General features: G+C 36.2%; 2 protein-coding genes across 5 annotated transcripts; one reads left to right on the top strand and one right to left on the bottom strand.

Moving 5' to 3' along the window:
• The first annotated feature begins 1,136 nt into the window (after positions 1-1,136).
• LOC107805048 (RNA polymerase sigma factor sigA) lies at positions 1,137-12,793 on the top strand. 4 transcript variants are annotated; one of them, XR_012694226.1, is made up of 11 exons: positions 6,671-6,932; positions 7,438-8,211; positions 8,989-9,187; positions 9,310-9,402; positions 9,496-9,624; positions 9,739-9,792; positions 9,869-9,946; positions 10,353-10,415; positions 11,219-11,330; positions 11,739-11,851; positions 12,282-12,793. XR_012694226.1 is itself a non-coding variant. In XM_075219672.1 (10 exons), the coding sequence occupies exons 2-10, from the start codon at positions 7,535-7,537 to the stop codon at positions 12,388-12,390; spliced, it is 1,515 nt and encodes a 504-aa protein (XP_075075773.1). In that variant the 5' UTR covers positions 1,137-1,568; positions 7,438-7,534; the 3' UTR covers positions 12,391-12,793. The 4 variants fall into 4 exon arrangements, 3 of the variants coding, with proteins under 3 accessions (XP_075075773.1, XP_016484510.1, XP_075075774.1); XM_075219672.1 differs by lacking the exons at positions 6,671-6,932; positions 11,219-11,330 and adding an exon at positions 1,137-1,568; XM_016629024.2 differs by lacking the exon at positions 11,219-11,330 and having other exon boundaries at positions 6,663-6,932.
• Positions 12,794-13,521: 728 nt separating this feature from the next.
• Positions 13,522-18,923, bottom strand: LOC107805049 (zinc finger CCCH domain-containing protein 12-like). The gene is made up of 2 exons (XM_016629026.2): positions 17,439-18,923; positions 13,522-14,168 (listed from the first exon to the last, which is right to left on the bottom strand). The coding sequence occupies exons 1-2, from the start codon at positions 18,211-18,213 to the stop codon at positions 13,885-13,887; spliced, it is 1,059 nt and encodes a 352-aa protein (XP_016484512.1). The 5' UTR covers positions 18,214-18,923; the 3' UTR covers positions 13,522-13,884.
• Between the last annotated feature and the right edge of the window lie 1,896 nt (positions 18,924-20,819).

Below are 20,819 nucleotides of genomic sequence, written 5' to 3'. Positions count from 1 at the left end.
CAAATTGCCAATTTTCGCCAATTATGGCCAAAACCCTCTAGAAGTCTCCAAATGCAAATTTGGCATATGCCCAAGTCTAAAATCATCATCTGGATCTAACAGAATATTCAGAACTCTGATCTGAGGACAAATACACAAAATTCAAACTTGGTCAACTCTTAAAGCTTTTAAAATGAGAATCATTCTTCCAAATCAATTCTGAATCACCCAAAAACCAAAACCGGTGATACACACAAGTCATAACACATCACATAAAGCTACTCATACCCTCGAACCATCAATCAAAATGCAAATACTCAAAACGGCCGATCGGGTCATTACAAATTAGCATACGTAACTACGATTTACCTAATTACAATTCGTAACTAATATTTTTTTTAGTTAGTTTTGTATTTTGTATTACTTGTATGCGTCGCTCACTTTTGTAGTACCAATGCATACAGTCGTGATAGATACAGTCACGATAGATTGTATGAGTTCGCTCAATTTGGTTGTATCAACACATACAGATACGATGGATACAATCATATATATATATATATATATATATATATATATATATATATATATATATATAATATTTTTTAACCCTTTCACCCATTTTTCCAAAACTTTACTATAGAGAATAATAAATTAAAGAATGAGAACTAGCAAAGGACTAGCATATAATGACGATATGGCAAGACATAAAAATAATTTTATTATGATGAATAAGATACAAATAGTTTCTGGTATTAGTATTGTCTCCCAATATAATGAAAAAATTACAAATAAATGGTAGAATTGCACGAATAGTCTTCTTTTAGGTCACTTTTTAAATTTTGGTCTTTCCTTAAAAAGGTTTTGCAAATATAATGTCCTCCTTTCGTAGCCTCAACCACTCTAGCTGCAGAATTTAGAGAACACTTGTTTAAGTTCAAACATCTAAAAAGACTATCCTTCTCAAATTTCTTATGCAGCTCTGATACACATATTGGCGATTATGATTTTGAAAGTTAGTTAAATATTTTAGTGGGAAAAGTGGTTATCACTTGAGTCACACTTTTTACATTTCAGCATTTAACTTTTGTATTTTTTTAGCATGTTTTAGTCTTATAGATAGCAAATATTCAAAATGTAAACTATCGAGAATGTTAGTGGATGTGAGTTCTCTCTTCACCCAATTCTTTTTCAATTATGTGTGTTTCTTATCCCTATTCTTCTATCTTCCTTTATTTGCATTGTTCCATTGGCTTGGTACCTTGATTTTGGTGTCAATTGGTATCAGAGCTCGGTAGACGATGGGCCCACGTAGACTTGTTGATATAGTGACGGGTAATCAACCCATAGATTTGCAGGAGTAATTTGCAGGAGCAGTACGAGGATCTAGCAGCTCAGCAGCTAGATCTGCGAATAGAAATGGCACAAAACAGCAGGAATTAAGAGATGATTTGGGCAAATGTCATGTTGAACTTCTGTAGATGGTGACTGCTCTCAAAAACTCCTTCGATGGTTTGCAATTGAGTCAACAATCAAAGGATAATGCATCTACCTTGATTGCTAGGCACAAGGTGCTCCAATCGGTCAAGGTATTTTAGGTCCCAACCCTTACTGTGTTAATGCTACTCGAAATCATAACTTGGTTTTTTCTCATTTTCATGGAGAGAATTTGAAGACATGGTTGTATAGAATTGAATAATATTTTTCAGAGGATGAAACTCATCTTAATCAGAGAGTGAGATTAGTGGCCATGAACCTCGATGATGAGGCATTAACTTGGCATCAGTCCTACCTTAAGTGTAGGAATTTACTTATGTTACCTGTGTGGGATGAATACATAGTTGTGCTCATCAAAGCCTTTAGTAGTGACTTTTCTGATCCTATGCTAGAATTGACACAATTGAAACAAACAGGGTATATAAGAGAGTTTCAGTTTGCCTTTGATAGATTAGTGGCTCAGTGCAATTTAACTATTGAGTAGGTTATATCTTGTTTCCTTGGTGATTTGAAGGAGGAATTAGTGAATCTTATCATGATGCACGAGGCTAAGACACTAGCAAAGACCTGCAGGCCTGCAGGTTGGCTAGACTAACTGAAGCTACTCTAGCTACAAATGCTAGAGTTCAAAAATACTCTATTGGTTATGTTGCTGCTAAGAGAAACTCTTATGAGAGTCCAGTTGTTCATAATACATCATACTAAGCAGTGATACCTGCACCACGGCTGACTTTACCTGCTGCTACCAATGTTGTAGTACCTAGGAATAGAAGGACCATATCTCCAGCTTAGATGCAAGCAAAAAGGGCACAGGGACTATGTTATTTCTGTGATGAAAAATACTATGTTGGCCACAAATGTAATCTTCCTAAACAGATGTTTGTCTTGGAGCTTGAGTCATCAGAGGTCTCTTTTGAGGAAGAGGGAAACATTCAGCATGATGCTAAATTACCTCCTAAAGAATGGACTACTACTGAGGGTGATCACCCACACATCTCATTGTGTGCTTTAGCTGGTATTCAAGGAGCTCAAACTATACATGTCACATGTTATAGTAAAAAATAACCCATCCAAATTCTCTTGGATGGGGGTAGTACCAATAATTTCATAGATTCAGCATCAGGGAAGAAGCTAGGATGAACTATTATTCCTACTAGGCTGAGTTATAGTAGTTTGGGGAACAACAGATTAGAAGCAACATCTGGGGTGGTACAGAATTTCCAATGGATGTTGGAAGGCACTACCTATGTGTCAGATCTTATTGTGTTTCCAGTTGGTCGATATGACCTAGTATTAGGAGCACTATGGATGAAGACACTAGGTCCAGTTACAATGGACTAATCTTCCCTTACTATGACCTTTAATTATCAGGGTAAGCAACACAATTTGAAGGGTGTATCAGAAGATTGCAGACTTTCTAGTCCTAAGGCTATTAACGAGTACCAAGGTGATGAGGCTCAGTTGTTTATGCTGCAAGTCATAATTGATATTTCCCCTTCTGATGCTGAAGATGAATGGCTTCTGCATGCTTTGCATCTGCCTGATAATACAACACTACCTCAACCACTCAGTGAGCTCCTTGTTAGCTACAAACAATTATTCTCAGAACCTACTACACTACTACCACAAAGGGGTGCATTTGATCACAAAATCCATTTACAGCCAGGAACCAAACCAATCAACATTAGTCCTTACGGGTATTCTTCCATAAAGAAGGATATAGTTGAAAAACTAGTCAAAGAGATGTTGCAGCAAGGGGTTATTCAGTATATCAACAACCTTTTCTCTTCACCTGTAGTGGTAGTGGGCAAAAAGGATGGAACCTGGAGACTATGTGTTGATTACAAAGAATTGAATTAATGCACTATTAAGGATAAGTTCCCTATTCCTACCATTGATGATTTGTTGGATGAATTAACAGGTGCTTCTATATTTTCTAAGGTTGATCTTAGATCCAGATACCACCAAATTATAACTGTTCCTGAGGATGTTTCAAATACTGCTTTTAAAACTCACACGGGACATTATGAGTACTTGGTTATGTCTTTTGGACTCACCAATGCCCCATTCACTTTTCAATACTTGATGAATCATGTTTTTCATGAGTTCTTGAGGATGTTTATACTTGTTTTCTTTGATGTATCCTAGTATACAGTAGGACTTTGCAAGAACATGTTCTGCACTTACAAAAAGTCTTCAAGGTGATGGTGCAGAACAACCTCTTGGCCAAACATTCTAAGTGTGTATTTGGGTTGCCAAGTGTGGAGTACTTAGGTCACTTCATTTCATCTCATGGTATTGCTATTGATCCAAGAAAAATAGCAGTAGTCCAGCAATAGCCTACTCCTATCAATGTTAAACAACTAAGGGTATTCCTTGGTTTGGTTGGTTACTATAGAAAATTTATTAAAGGATATGGACTTATCAGTCGACCCTTGATAGACCTACAAGAAGAAAGACAACTTCTTGTGCCCTGATGCTGCTTCACAGTCTTTCTCTGCACTTAAACTACCCTTAACTACTACACTAGTCCTAGCTTTGCATCATTATTCTTACCGTTTGTTGTGGAAACTGATTTCAGTGGCACTGGCATTGGAGCAGTCCTTATACAAAATAACCACCACATAGCTTTCATCAGCAAGGGCCTCGCACCTAGGCATGTTGCTTTGTCTATTTATGAAAAGGAACTCCTAGCTTTGGTATTTGTTGTTACCAAATGGGTCAAATTATCTTCTCAGCCAACATTTAATTGTCAAAACTGACCAGAAGGCATTGAAGTATTTGTTAGAGAAAAAGTTACGCATTGACTCTCAAATCAGATGGTTAGCCAAACTTCTGCCCTTTGGTTTTGAAGTTCAATACAAACAAGGTAAAGAAAATATGGCTGCAAATGCTTTATCTAGAGTTCAAGGTGCAACACTCATGGTGATGATGGTATCTTCAAAGCTACAGGCTTTTATTACTTCCATACAACAACAGCCTCGAAAAAAATTTACCTGGCTGAATGACCAACTTAGAAGGAAAGAAAAATTACTGGTAGGCAGTGATGCTGCATTGAGATCCAAAATCCATACTCTTTGGCATTCCTCTCTCTCTGGTGGTCACTCTGGGATTGATTGTGCCACTAGAAAGGTGCTCACTTAATTTTATTGGAAGAGGATCAGAAATGATATCATCAGATTTATTCATAAATTCTCAGTATGCCAAAGAAACAAATATGACATTGGGGCTTCTCCTGGTCTTTTATAACCCCTACCTATACATGTTCTTCCTTGGACTGACATCACCATGGATTTCATTGAAGGTCTACCTAAATCTAAAGGCAAAAATGTCATATGGGTCATAGTTGATCGACTAACTAAGCATGCTCATTTTATTGCCTTGTTTCATCCCTACACTGCACAGTCCTTTGTTACCATCTTTCTAGACAACATTTTTAAGCTCCATGGATTTCCTGCTTCTATTACTAGTGATAGAGATCCCATTTTTATTAGCTGTTTTTGGAGGAATTCCTCACTGCTCAGGGTGTCACTTTGAATATTTCTACTGCTTACCACCCACAAACTTAGGTTCTCAACAGATGCTTAGAAACCTACCTATGATATTTTTGTACTGACTCACCCACATATTGGTCCCTCTTTCTTTCCCTTGCTAAATGATGGTACAATACTAGTCCACATTTTCCTATACAAACCTCTCCTTTTGAACTTCTCTATGGTTATCCTCCACCTTTGCATTTGCCTTATTTGCAAGGAGATTCTGATGTTGCTTCTATTGAAGATATCTTCTTGTTTCGTGAAATCAAACTCCAACTGGCAAAGTTTACCTCACTCGAGCTCAGCAAAGAATGCAGTCTCAGGCCAATGCTCATAGGTCTGACAGACATTTACAAATAGGTGACTGGGTCTATGTGAAGCTTCAGCCCTATAGACAATCTTCCTTATCCACATTCCCTTACCATATCTGACATCTTGCTACTTTGGCCTCTATCCTATTGTTGAGAAGATTAGTGTTGTTGACTATAAGTTGCTGCTACATCCTGAAGTTCTGATCCATTCTACTTTTCACATCTCCCAGTTCAAGTTCTGTCATGAGATACCTGATGATATAGTGCATCCTCCCGTGGTTGATTTGGCCAGTCGTTTTTGCCCCACTCCTGAGCTAGTACTTGAGAGAAAGTTGATAAAGAAAGGCAATAAGGTTGTTGCCCAGTGACTTGTGAAAATGGATAGGCTTGGATGCATTCTATGCCATTTGGGAGCTCGCGTCTACTCTTAAGGCTCGCTTTCCTTCCTTCACCCTTGAGGATAAGGGTGTTCTTCCACCGGGGATATTGATACACATTGGACGGGAAAAGTGGTTATCACTTGAGTCACACTTTTTATATTTTTGCATTTACTTTTTGCATTTCTTTAGCATATTTTAGTCTTATAAATAGCAAGTATTCAAAATGTAAACCATCGAGAATATTGTCTTGGATATGATCTCTTTTCTCAATTCTGCCTCTTTCTTCTCCCCATTCTTCTGTTCTTCCTTTATTTTCACTGTTCCATTGGCTTGGTACCTCGATTTGGGTATCAAACTCACAACGCACTAATTGCAATTCCCATAAAAAAAAAAATTGGATTGTCTTGCTAACAGCCTTGAGTTGTTAAGAGTTTCGATCAAATCCTGATTTTTTGTAATCTCAAACTAGTCGATGGACTTATTCCAAATTTCCTGATTTTCTTCGCTCCTCCATAGTTTTTGCACAAAATTAGTCACGTATTCCAGACTTGTCCTAGGTAGTTACCACTTCTACTGATTGTGTACAATATGACTTACATTGTCAAGAGTTAATTTCCGTTGGTGGTAAATGGCTAAAATTTCAATCAAGTCCATAATCAAAGACATCTTTATAGTTCTTTCCAATCATCAAATTAATAGTCGTTAATTCGTTTTGATACTTACGATAAATATGGAAACGTGAGTAATGAAGCTTACCAGTGATCAATTTATAGTCGTCAATTTCTGCACGTCATCCTACACATTTTCAGCATACGTTTTGTACATATTCAAGATGACCAAAGTGTTTTTTTTTTTTAATTTTAAAAAAGGAGAAATAAAAAGAAGAAAGTGTCGATTTCCAAAGATAAAGATAGAGGACAAAAATGAAAAGAAAAGAGTACGTGTAACGCTGGGAAACCAGAGAAGAGGGCCAACACCACACGAACCCAGCCCCAAATATCTCTCCAGCCAATGGCTGTTAACTTCTCTCCTGTCCCCGATATCCAGAATCACCGCCTCTCCTCCCGTTATTTTCCACCAGTACTTTCTCATTTTTCGATCATTCTAATAATTCAACAAATTACAAATCAAAAACAAAGAAATACAGTATCATTTCGGTTAGCAACATTCTCTCTTTCACTTTCACACACACACACTCTCACACTGTTTAGTGCAACTGCTAAATTCAGGTACAATAAGCTGAACAACTCACCTGAGATCTTCATACTACTCATGTTTGATATATATTTGATTTGATTATTCTTAGTTGCTCTAAATTACTGCAAATCTGCAGTTTCTCTCGTAATGATCGCCTTGCACGTTTCCTCGTTGTTGCATCTTGCATCGCACAAGTTCATAAATTATTGGCATTCAACTTTATTCAAACTTGTAACAGTAACAGCTTATATATTTTTACGTTAATTCTATTCATGAATCATGACGATGCGTTTTAGCAATTTGTTCATGTCTAACCTGTTTGTGTATTGTGAATTCCACTTAGTGAACTAGATGATTACGAATTCTTAGCACGACTTCATTGAGGTTTAGGAATAAAAATGAGCAGAGATTTCCTTCTTTTTATAGGTGTATTTCCTGCTACCAGCACCTCACAAGTGGATTAGTCAGAAAACTTGATTGTTGGAATCCTCTGCTTACTATCCATATTTTAGAAACTAATTCTCTCTTTTGTTATAGCTCGACAAGTGGGAGATAAATTCAAGAAACAGCCTGGTCATCAGCTGATATGGTTGTAATTCAGCTATCTTGTTAAGAAAGTCATAGCCCTCACCTCATGATGGCCATTATTGGACTCAGTGCTGGAAACAGAATCCTAAGCTCTTCCTTCAGTTATTCTGATCTTACTGAAAAGTTATCTTGTGCCAGTGATCCTTGCCATCAGTTTCCTTCTACTAAGAATGTGATCAATGCTAAGAAGTCATCTAATTATAGCCCTAGTTATGTTTCCAATCGGAAAAAGCAGTCCGTTAAGGCTCTTAAAGAACATGTAGATATTGCATCTAATCGTGATTCCTATACGGAGCCATGGGTTCAAATGTTCAAACAGTTGCAGAATGGCAGCTGCAGCGAAGAAGATTCGGTGGAGGTTCTTCTTCTGCTGCAGAAATCTATGCTTGAAAATCAATGGAATCTTTCAGCTGAGAAGGCAATGACAGATTCTCTGCAAAATGAAAAGAACTCTAAGAAGAAGATGCAGATCACTTGTTCAGGGACGTCTGCTAGGCGGAGGAGAATGGATACGCGCAAAAGAGATCTACTTCCAAAAAATTCAGCCACATCAGATAGTTCAAGCAAGCGACTGAGACCTGTTATCGGTCCAGAGCTACTACAAAACCGCTCAAAAGGTTACATAAATGGTGTAGTAGGCCAAGAATTGCTGACACACACGGAAGTGGTGCAACTATCCAAAAAAATCAAATTTGGTCTTTATTTAGAAGAGCAGAAATCCAGGTACAGCGCTCTCAACTCCATCCACGATCCAACTCTACCACCCATACTTTCTCAAACATTGTATGAGACTTTAGTAGTGAAAATGACTATAAAGAACTTAAGAAAAATTGTAGAAAGAGTGAAATGAACTATGAAGAGAACTGTATGAATTACCCTCTTATGTTATACCCACGAGAAACACACAGGTTAATCCCTCTTCTCAAATACCCGCCAAACATTTTGTTCCCGAGATTCTCCAACTATGCTTTATACATTTTCCTAAATACATCTCTTTCACAATTTTGGAGGTCAAATTGCTACGAATGTTATTGTAAAGCTTGAAACTCAATAAAAAGTTGTTATGCCCTTGTGAATGTTTTCGGATTGAACCACATTTAAGCCGGTGGTATGTTGCCAGTGTTTACTAGCTTCCTTATCTAATAAAAAATGGAGTAAGAGATAAATAAAAAAATTGGAGGCGGAATGCTGGAGAAGAAATGGTACTTTACTTCATTATGTACACCTCTGTGTTTAGATATTCTAGAGAATTCCTTACTCCTTAGCATGTCTTCCTCTATAATGGTCAAAATGTAGCTGTGCTTTCTTGAAGGCTGTGGTTTCAACCTTAATGACAGCTTACATTCTCAAAGGGAAAATATTAATAAAATTGGAGGTGATGTGTTGGACTGGGATTTCAGCTACGATTTGAAAGTTTCTTCGGGTTTTTCTATCCAATAACTTCCATCGATATGTCTTAGAGATGACTTACCCAGCTTGTTTAATACATGTAAAATTTAGGCTGAAGGAAAGATTGGGATGTGAACCTTCTGACGATCAACTCGCGGTTTCCTTGAAAATATCTCGTGCTGATTTACGATCTACATTAATAGAGTGTTCCTTGGCTAGAGAAAAGCTTGCGATGAGCAATGTTCGTCTTGTCATGTCAATTGCACAAAGATATGATACCACCGGTACTGAAATGGCTGACCTCATTCAGGTAAGCTTTTACTGTATGAACAAAAGTTACAGGTGCAGAACTTCTTGCATTTGTGAATTGGTCAATATACTGTAAAATGAAAATTGCCACTTCTTGAGGAAAATTCTTTCATTTGCATGTAGGGGGGCCTTATTGGACTACTTCGTGGAATAGAGAAATTTGATCACTCAAGAGGATTCAAAATCTCAACTTATGTTTATTGGTGGATTCGTCAGGTGAGATCACCATTTAGTTTTTGTTTTTTTCTTGGACAACACAAGTTTGTAATATCATCATGACCATTCATTACCTTTTTCCCCAATTCTCAGGGCGTCTCCAGAGCATTAGTTGAGAACTCACGAACCTTAAGATTGCCCATACATCTACATGAAAGACTGAGTTTGATCCGTAATGCAAAAATCAAGCTTAAAGAGAATGGAATAACTCCATCAATCGAGGTAAGTTGTGTCAAAATGAATTGATCAGCATCATATTCTGAATGTTACTTACAAAGTTAATTGTAAAATATTACACTTTCTTCTAATTTGCTTGTGCTTCTCCGGAACTATCAGAAAATAGCTGAATGCCTTAACATGTCCCAGAAGAAAGTCAGGAATGCAACTGAGGTATGATATCCTATAGCTTTTAGCATTTCCAGTTCATATTGTATCAAAATTGCTTCTAAAATATTTCTTCTTCTAGGCAAGCAGCAAGGTGTTTTCACTTGATAGGGAAGCATTTCCCTCTTTAAATGGCCTTCCTGGAGAAACACTTCACAGCGTAAGTCCAAACCTAAATCCTTGCGAAAATATCTAGATTTGAGTTTGACAGCTTCTGGATTTACTAAATAATCCAAGACTGCTGGCATCCCCAATTGTACATATTAACTTTCTGACAGATATTTTGATTTGATAACTAAGGACATTGGCTTTTACAAATTTAAGATTCAACTTCCATAGATTTGAGATAAACTATTACAGTAAAATTATTAGTTACTCGTTATCAGAGAGATATACAATGTTGACAACACTAAAAGTATATTTTGTATTATCACCCAGAGTAGGGGAAGACTTAACTACTATCAATCTACTGGAGATATTTGAACCCAATATCTTAAGGTTTTAGGCCTTTTTTTAGCCATTTCTTCATCACTGACTAATGTTTCATAGCCTTCTTTCTTCTGCAGTACATTGCTGATAATCGCCTGGAGAACATCCCGTGGCATGGAGTTGATGAATGGATGCTCAAGGTAAAATTTATCACAACAATCCTCCCAATTTATTATTAAATATTGAATATATGAATGGTATTTAGTAAGATACTTGTGATCATAAATCTATGTATTTTAACAAAATCAAACTTCCGAGGTATTTGTTTCTTGTTATCCCCTCCCTCAAATTACGGATGAATTAGTATTGGTTGCACCCTGGTAGATGCATGCCTGAAAGATTCGTAGTGGCAATTAGCTCTACTATTGTAGCATTATCTCCCTGAGATGAGTCTTTCCTCCTTGAGTCAAAATAAGGTTCAATATCAATACATCAACTCAGAATGATGGTTAATTTCCGAATCATAATTTCGTGCAGGAAGTATGATCTTGGCATATATTCCTTGTACCTTTAGATCATTATATTTGATAGTGGCGCTACCATGAAATCTTGTTCTCTTGAAGTCCCTTCTTTCTGTGTTGCTGTGTTTTTTCTCTTCTAGAATAACTATAACTGTGGTTCAATCCCAAATTAGTTAGGGTCATGTTTATGAATCATCATTAACCCTATCACTTCATTTAGACCCATAGTAATCCAATATTTGAAGATTTAGGTTCTCTAGCATCAGAAGTTCTCTAATTTTCTACTCTCATACAAATCTCTTACATGGCTAACGGAATCCTAGTAAACTAAACCTGAATCACAACTAAATGTATAGTTTATATGGATCTTTTTCTTCCATTGTGCATCATTTTGTGCTAAGTTTGCATGATTCCAAGAGAGTGTAGGTCTTTCTAGATAACTTCCTTCTATGTTTTTCCTGGTTTTTCTATTCTTATCTCAGGGAAGGAAGGCTTGATATATTTTAATGCTATTACATTCGCAAGGCATGTACATTACTACACATTGATAGTAAGGATAACACACCGACTTATAGGTCAAATTTGGGTCAAAGGGTAAGAGGATACATGTGACTGTCTATCATGCTTCTACCTACCTAGCTACCTATGCTTTCCATTAAATGGGCGTTCACTGGTCTTACCTTCTTCTATACTGCATTTTTTTCTTCTCTTATCATTTATCAAGATGTAAACTTGACTCAGAGAGTAAACGGCTTAATGTGTCTGAGTTCTCTATGAGTTATGCAAAGCATGAGTGTAACTATGAATTTGTTTCGACTTTGGTCAAAATTGGTTCAGAGGACAAAATTGTACCTTTTGGAATATATTCATCATGTGCTTCTATATACTCTTGTAAAAATGCAAGAGAACACTTCTGAGGTTCATTTGTATAAACTTCGGGCTTCTTCCTGAATTCATAGACTGCTGGTGAAGAAATCATTACTGATTTTATATCTTTTACAGGATGAAGTAAACAACCTCATCTCTTCAACTCTTAGAGAACGCGAGAGTGAGATTATCCGACTGTATTATGGTCTAGACAATGAGTGTCTTACCTGGGAGGATATTAGTAGAAGGTAAGAATCCTAATAACATTAGTTGTTTACTACTTGTCAGTGGATATTACTTTTCCCATCAAGACTATGGCATCATACAGCAGGTTTTTCTGATCGAGAACCTATTATTGAACAGAGTTCTAGTTAACATGATTCTTTAGAAGTGTGTTGCTTCATTCTTCTTTTATCTCTAGGAAGATAAAAAAATGAATATCATCGGATTGGCATAATCAACCATGTTAATTCTGAGAATGAATTTAGTCAGTAGTTAGCTAAGGATAAAGAAAAAATGTACATGTCTAAATTTGTAACAAGCATCAATTTAAACGTGATCTGAAAAACTTATAGCATTGAAGTTTCTTATTATGTAGACATTTTCATCTTTGTTTTGTTGACTGATATATCTATATGTTGAACAGTTGTTCTAAATGCTATTTTTCGTTCTTTACAGGATAGGTTTGTCCAGAGAAAGGGTCAGGCAGGTTGGATTAGTTGCACTTGAGAAATTAAAACATGCTGCCAGGAGAAGACGATTAGACGCAATGTTGGTTAAACATTGAGTACGTATGCTGAAGACCAAACTACAAATGAACTGTACATAAAATGAAAGGAAACTTGCATCTCCAATTATTTTCCTGATGGCGAGAACAGATAAAGATCTAAGGGACTTTCTTCACCATCCGCTCCCATCCCAAGCCTCCATTTCATACCAGACGAGTCAGAAAGATGTAGTGAAGATTTTTGTGCATCATCCTTAATAAAAAAAAATTATTTTTGCGCCTCATATACTTTAGGATGTGTCTGTGTTTATTGAGATAGGAGATAGTGTAAAGCAGATACTGTATATATGTTCTTTGTATTGACTTGTTTCATATACTTGATGTGATAATGTCCATTGACTTCTATGTTAATTTGACTTTGTACATTATATTAGTGAATAGTGATAACAAAATATTGATAAAATTATTTGGTAGAGAATATTTTACATAAAAGTGAAAACTTGAAAAGTTAAATGAATTTGAATTCTTGAAAAAATATTAGTGAAATCGGGTCAACGTTTTGAAATATAAATGGGACGGAGTAGTTCTGAGTATGTTTCTATTTGGCCAAATTAGCATTTGGATATAAAAATGGCTTATATTCAGATCGAACTTTGAGCTGTTGGCATGAGTTGCCACTTGATAAAAGCCAGAGGAATAGCCGACTAATTTCCTCGGAGATATTGATTTGGTGTTTGCTGCAGATAATATACTCCATGAAGCATTGCCCCTTGCAAAAGACAGTTATTATGATACTTTCAATTACTTTACCCTAACCAGATATAATTTAAAAAAGAAAAATAGAGTACCCTTCCAACAAGAGTAGAAGTCGTAAGTACGACGATCAAATCATTTCATTTGCATTCTTAAATTCTACAAATATCAAATTTATGTATTTCAAAACTACATAATAATATGACTCTTATAACCATATTTTTAATAGATTATTGAACACTTTACAATTGAAGAAAAACCATTTGATCTTTAAAATATGGAATAAAGTATATGAGGTACATATTTCAATTTAGAAGAATTCCGCACTGAGCTCTGTTAATATCACGAAGTATTTAGTAGATATTCATCTCTCCGTATTTCCTATCAGCTTCATTCAAAGCTCTTCAAATTTGTTTCTCCTCTACGACCCATAGAAGCTACACAAGCAAAACCTGTATACATTTTAAGTTATCTGCCCCAAAGGAAGTTACAGTTTATACTTTGCATTCTACAAGGTTCCATGGCGCGGTGAAAATCTCAAAAAAAAAAAAAATATAGAGATCCTAGTCCTTATTCTTACAAACAAGTTGACTATAGTACATGGCAGAGATTACACATTGGCTCACAAGCAGTAATCTAGCTTGTAGCTCTAAAACAACATGATTAGGCATGTCCTAAATTAGGTTCAAAGGATGAAAAGAAAAACTTGGTCAAATTCCTCTGGATGCCTATTGGCTGAAAGCAATCATTTGCTATTCAGTATCTTGGTAAACAGATTAGTAGTTAACTATGATGACTCCTTCATTCGATGTCATCAATCCAGTCACCATATATTTTACTAATCTTATCGGGGCCTTTCCATTTTTGAAAGAGCCTTTGGCCAGGCCTCTCAACTATGCTACTCGGCCTTTGTACCTGAACACCCTGCCCTAGATGATAAACATCTGTGTGGAGCGCTGAAATGGTTGAGGGCACTGTACTTTCCGTTGTCTTAAATGAACTTCCTCCCTGCTTTAAATCTGGAGGAACAGAAAGAGAATCTTTGCCTTCTGTTTCAACAGGTCCTCCACCAAATCTGTTCAGTTCTGTGACAAAATAGCAAGAGTTAGTAGTTTGCACATGATCAACAGAACATCCAACATAATTTTGTTGTCTATCTAGCTAAGGTAAAAGAAGACCTCCGAAAAATTAACTGAAAGATGGCCAAACAATTAGACATTTAAAAGTCCAGGCATATAGGTTTTACAATTATGCAGAATCCCTTACCCTAAACCATAATATTTCATGCAGGTCTCTCCACTACAAAACCAAACCCAGTTCCAACTTCTAATAGTACCGACTTTAAATCAACATTCAACTGCTTCGCTGGCGCTTCGTAAGGTTCTTTTAATAGCACAATCCAATCATGATTATGTCTGCATTTTAGTTGAATTTATGACGTTGATACCAAAAAGCTCTTCCTATAGTTGTCAGTACAAAAGCATTGCATAAAACCTACACCATCAAGTTCCACGACATTTCTGTCTTCTTCCTTTTTTTGAGGAAAAAAAAAATTAATTGGTATTAGTTCCTTCACCTGGAAAACAGTAATCTATATTGCTTAACTTGCTGTCCAGAATAATCTAATTTCTAAGATATTTCACAATTCCAGCTGAAGTTTCTAGATTCTTCCACATCCAAGTTCTTATGACTCTTTGCGAACTTCCAATTAACCTTTCTGCACAACTCTTTCTACTGAACATATTCTTCAAAATCTTCACTTAGAAATTCATCCAAGTCCTTGCAGCTCATCAACCAAATAACAAGATTTAGAAATTCAATTTCATCCATTAACTTTCTTTTTTTTTTTTGGATTTAATAAGCTCCACTCCCCAACCAGGAGCACACAATGCCTTTTTCCCACTTTGCTCCCTAAACTCGTATCCAACATCATGGTTGGGTGTTGAGAACTCTTTCCACTAGGTTATCACTCCTTTTTATCAATTTCATCAAACTTATACAAAAGGAAGAAAAACTTGATTTCATCCTGAATTAACCTATTATATAAAGAAATTCAATGGAGAATAATGAGTATCATACCATTTGGAGTTACTATTCATTTCCCTTGTTTTTTGGATAAGTACATGTTCAACCATCATTTCTCTTTTTTTCTTTTGAGTTAAACTAATATCTCATTGATGTTGTGTCGAAGCAGCCGTAAACAAGAAGTATAACAAAAATTAGAACATACAAAATGATATGTTTCTCTACGAAAGACAACCAATCATTTAAACACATAGGGAACTCATGGGTGCACCGAAAATTAATAAAAAATCAGAGGAATGCCCTAATCTGAGAGAAGTTGTATTTTATCCCTTTGACACAGGTATTTATTAAAGCCTTAGTCAATGTAAAGTCCTACATGTTCACCCAATAGTCTATCCACATCAATAGAAATGCAATGAGTTAGGAGGGAAGGCATTCAACAGATGGCCTCATCTATAGCAATATTGATAAAAGACAAGGACAACGATGAGAGTGAGTTTAGTTATTAACTAGACTAGCCGAGAACAAGAAAATTCAGGTTGATTGATATGGCAAACAGGAGTAAGATAACATACAGAAGTAACTAAAATCATAACGCGGACGACATTACCCAGAAAAACTAGAATGGAACACCCAATGATCATACCCGTCAAAAATACTAATCTTCTATCTATCCAACAACTGGATTGTAGACAAGCATGTTCCCTGATTTCTTTTTCCCACCAAAATTCGCAACATTCTCTGATTACTGCTTCATAGGTTCTAAGACTCCCGTAGGTGTAGCAGAGAGGTTGCAAGAGAGGTAAATGCTTCCTTTGCTGTCATCAGAGTTTAAAAGGGTTTGCTAGTTTGTGGCTTCAACAGGAGAGGAGATAGAGTTGCTGGGGAAGTGGTGGTGAGCATAACATAATAGAAAAAGAGATTCAAAAGTTGTAGGAACAGATGGAAAGATAGATCAGACTAAAGCAACATTACTACTGTGCTTTCACTTTTTGAATTGATAACCGGAGAAATCGCAGAGGACTAGCGGCGCACAGTTTGAAATTCGATGGATAATGGGCTCGCCCCGTACAATTTTCCACTTAAATACCAAGCTTTGTCTACAGCAAAGGTTCAAACCTGTGATGTACGCCAAACCCGCACATCAACATGTTTCACTCTTACCACTAAATCAAAGCCCTAGGGACTACTACTGTGCTTTCACAAAAAATGCATTGTTAAAGTTCCTCCCCTGATACAAACCTCAGGGGTTGGCATGGTGGTAATTGACTTGAGCCTTGGGGTTTGCTCCCTTTCAAGGTCTCAAGTTCGAAACCCACCGGGTGCAAACAATTTCTGGGGGCCATCGGACTAGGTAAAACCTGAATTAACCGTGGTGCACTTGCGGGAAACTCCTTGCCGAGGGCCTGTGCACCCCCGGGATTAGTCGGGCCTCTAAGAGACTCGGACACCCGGTGGAAAATTAAAGTTCCTCCCCAGATACTCAATTTGGGAGCATTTCCCAGATAACTACAGAAGGGCAAATATAAAATTCCCATTTTCCATGAAAATGAACATAGAAATTGACAAAATCTTCTCAAAGTGAACATACTACAAATCTCTTCAGTATTGTACTCTTCTTCTAAGATCTACCTTTTTATTTATTTTTATTTTTATATGAAGTACTCTTCTTGTAATCTTCTTTCAGGGTGCTGCCTTTGAGTTATTTCAAAATAAATTACTTCCAATATATTAGACGCCACCTCATCATTTACACAAACAGAATGCTACAAGAAAAAGCTAATAAGCATGTCACATAAAGTTAGTTCTCCCTTTTATATAGGGGCAAAGGTCAAAGACTCAAGCTTATCCCCAAAAAAAAGGTCAGAGACTCAAGAGGAATTTGATCAAATCTTCTCAGTTATACCAATCCTAATATGGATAGTTGTGTTATAGCATGTGGCATCACAGAGTACTAAAGTGGAAGTAAGTCTAGTCCCATCTACTAAAATGGTATATGAAATCCTTCAACTATTGATAAATTCAGCTACTTTCACAAGTATCGAAGTCATCCAATAATGAACACAGGAAATTCAGTCTCTTTCCTGAGTAATTTCAGCTTTTCAAATTCCCTTTTAGACTTTTGAGATAAGATGATAAGATAACTTGTTTTCCACAGTAGACGATAAAGGGACCTTAATAAACTTATCAACTAGCATTTTCGCCTAAATGAAATTTAACTAAGAAGATCAATCTCCCAGCAAGCCAAAATCAATCATAAATTATCAATCTTCACCATTCTCATTGTAAACACCCATATACTAGAAATAAGCAAAAACTAAGATCCATACCTGCCACACCATGAGCAAAATGACACTTGCTGCCAAATGGGCAATAACCAGTGGTCTCCCACTTATTACAAATTCTCGTCTTCCAATTTGAAGGCTTTAGGGTTGTTCCAGTAGCATTATTACCAAATCCACCAACAGTAGGAGTCACACTTATAGCAACACTTTCTCTAGCTCGTGATTGTTCATCGTGAAGGAAAGTACAACTATCTCCATAAGGACATCCTTCTTCAGTGTAGAACTTCTTGCAATGCCTCCCTTTAGTGGACCTTTGAGACTCCCCGCGCAAATCAGGAGAAGTCAATATTGGTATCTGGTGTTCTTCTCTTGGTTCCACAGCCAGTACTCCTCCTCCTCCTCCCCGCTCACTTTCATGTGCAGCCACTATGTCTTGCCAATTAGGAGGTGGTTTGCGAAGCTCCTCTATTCCATGAGCGAAGTTACAATTAGTAATGTAGGGGCAGACACCCGCACGGAACTTACAACACAATTTAGTTTTATAGAACATCTTTCCGATTGCTTTAGAGCTACTGGTAACTATATCGCGGGGATCTAAACCTTGCACATTTCGAGATTTCTTGTTGGGAGGCTCACTCCCAGACCGATTCTGGGAATTGGAAGGAGTTTCATTACTGTTCCAGGCTCTATAATCATCCTCAGTAGCCCAAACCGCCTGGTCGGAAAAATTAGGACCCCAACTGCCAAAACCACCACTACTGGCAGTTGAATCTTGGATCATATTCCCTACAGCAAAACCAGCTTCACCCATAAAATCCATCAAAACAGCAGATCTGACCACCCAAGAGGTTCAATTCCCAAAACAGATAAAATGACATACAAAAACAAGAAAGCTCAAACTATGGCAAAGAAGATTTACACACTGATAATAGCTATACCTCTAAACATATACTACCCAAAAGAATGAGAAAAAACGAACCTCAAGCCAACAAAAACATCACAACCCACTTAGTGGCCAGGAAGAGAAGAGAAAAAAGTTACTAAATTTAGAAACTTTATTTTTTGAAAATAAGGGGTTGGAAGCTAAAAATCCTACCTTTTTCAATAGGGGAATAGCTACAGTACAATGTAAGCTTTCACCAAGCGACAATACCCTAATTCAAATTGCATAAAGAAAAAGCATAGTACAACAAGTAATTAAACAAGAAAAAAAGAAGATTAACCAACTCGTTCTAAAATACAATGTCAATTCTAAACCCTAAGTTTTAGTAAGAGAACACAAATTAGGGAATTGAAGTTAGTGGTATCCAAATGATTCTTGTAAAGGAAAGTAGCAGTTAATTGAAGTGACCTCAGATAAGGGAAAAAAATCTGGAGACTAAATTGCATTTTACAGAGATCAGATTACGGGTATCGAGTTTTGCTGGTGGAAAATGAGAGGAAAAAGAGTGGTGGTGGTGGGCCCCCTCGTCATTGCCCCTTATCTCCTCAAAGACCGACGGAAGAGGAGCTTACCCAGTTACTCCATCCGTTCGAAGTAGTACATAATTAAAGTAATTCCAAGTTTTTTTTTTTTTTTTTTTTTGGAATTTGGAATTTCACTAAAATCCCTTGAGTCATGTGATTAGGAGCCCGTTTGGATTGGCTTAAAAAAAGTGACTTTTCAGATTAAAAAGGAATAAGTTGGGATTAGTTTAAGTTGGGTTGCCCAACTTATTGCTTTTGGCTTGTTTTAAGCAGTTTTTAAGTTATTTTAAGCATTTTTTTAACTTTGTCAAACACCGAAAAAAGCTAAAAAGAGCTTAAAGCTGTTTTGACCAGCTTAAAAGTCAATCCAAACACCCTCTAGATAGTCACGGGTTCGAGCCATCCAAACATGCTTTTGCAGAAATGCAAGGTAAAACTGCATACTATAGTCCTTGTGGTCTGGCAATTTCCCGAACCCCTACGCATAGCAGAAGCTTAGTGCACCGGGCTGCCTTTCTTTACTAAAATGCCTTGAGCCGAGAGTATCGGAAACAACGCCTCTGTCTTTTGGAAATGATACCAGGTAGCTACTTTTAAGCATGTTAATTAAAATATATCTACAGTTTATAATGTATTTAAAGATTGACCAATTTCGCTCAAACTTCAGGACACGACGTCCTAGAGTTTAAACCTAAAAATTCAAACTTCAGGACATCGTGTCCAAAGTTCGAAAATTGTGTTCAAAAGTTCGAATTGTATGTCCTAAATTTTAAATTAGTAGTTCAAAAATTAATGATATTTAGTCTTGTATTTCAAATTATCGGCTCAAAAATTTAAGGCACTAAGTCCTGAATTTCCAAATTTACTTAGTCCTGAAGTCCTAGAGATTAAACCTCAAAATTCAAACTTCAAGGCATCATTTCCTAAAGTTCGAAAATTTTGTCCAGAAGTTCGAATCTTGTGTCATGAATTTTAAATTAATAGTTTAGAAATTCATGACACTTAGTCCTAAATTTCAAATTAACAGCTCAAAAATTCAGGATATTAAGTCTTGAGTTTCCAAATTCAGGATACTTAATAATCCTGAAGTTTGGGTGAACTGACTAATCTTTAAGTACATTATAAATTATGGATATATTTTAAATAGCAAGCTTAAAAAGTGGCTATTGCTACACTTTGTCCCCTGCTTTCACAAGGTAGGGATAAGGTCTGCGTACACATTACCCTCCCAAGACTTCACTTCTTGGATTACGTTTGATCTTCTGTTGTTGTTGTTGGAATTTCACTAAAATTTGATTTGAACGCGAAGTTGTGTTTGGTTATAACTTTTGCAATGTATTTGGATGTATTTTTTCCCGAAATTATGAAATATAATTTACACACCACAATTTGTAAAAATTATCAAAATCACCCCACTTGACTATCCTATCTGAAACAAACAAATAAGCCTGACTAATGCTTAACTGCTCTCGTATACTTTTTTAATAGAAAATATAGTGAAAGTCGATAAAATTGATTTTTCTGAAGACGAAAAAAACTTGATAATCACAATATAGGATTTTGTTGGCCAATGTTTCTTCATCTTATTATTTTAACTTAGTTATATTTTCTCACAACTATAGGCAATAATAAGAAAAGTGGGTGTTTTTAATAGTTAGCAAGGTATTTAATTCTAGTAGGTAGATGGGGTCGTTTTACAAATTTCAAAAATTTGGGTAAATTTTTAAAATCTAAACGTTCCCAAGTTATAGATTTTCAGTAAAAAAAAACTAGCTCAAAGCACTTTTTCAAATTTGAAAATTTATTTTCAACTTGAATTTAAAAACTTATAAAATTTTCATAACCAACCATTATTTTTAAAAAAATTGGAAAAGGAAAAAATATTTATTCCAAACGAAACCTAAATCTTCTGATTTTTTATTTCAATTAAAATTTTGATTTAAAAAAATTACATAATTA

Source organism: Nicotiana tabacum, chromosome 8 (assembly GCF_000715075.1).
Source record: "Nicotiana tabacum cultivar K326 chromosome 8, ASM71507v2, whole genome shotgun sequence".
Taxonomy (NCBI): Eukaryota; Viridiplantae; Streptophyta; class Magnoliopsida; order Solanales; family Solanaceae; genus Nicotiana; species Nicotiana tabacum.
The sequence above is the reverse complement of the archived record's forward strand: the minus strand, read 5'-3'. Positions and strand labels throughout refer to the sequence as shown.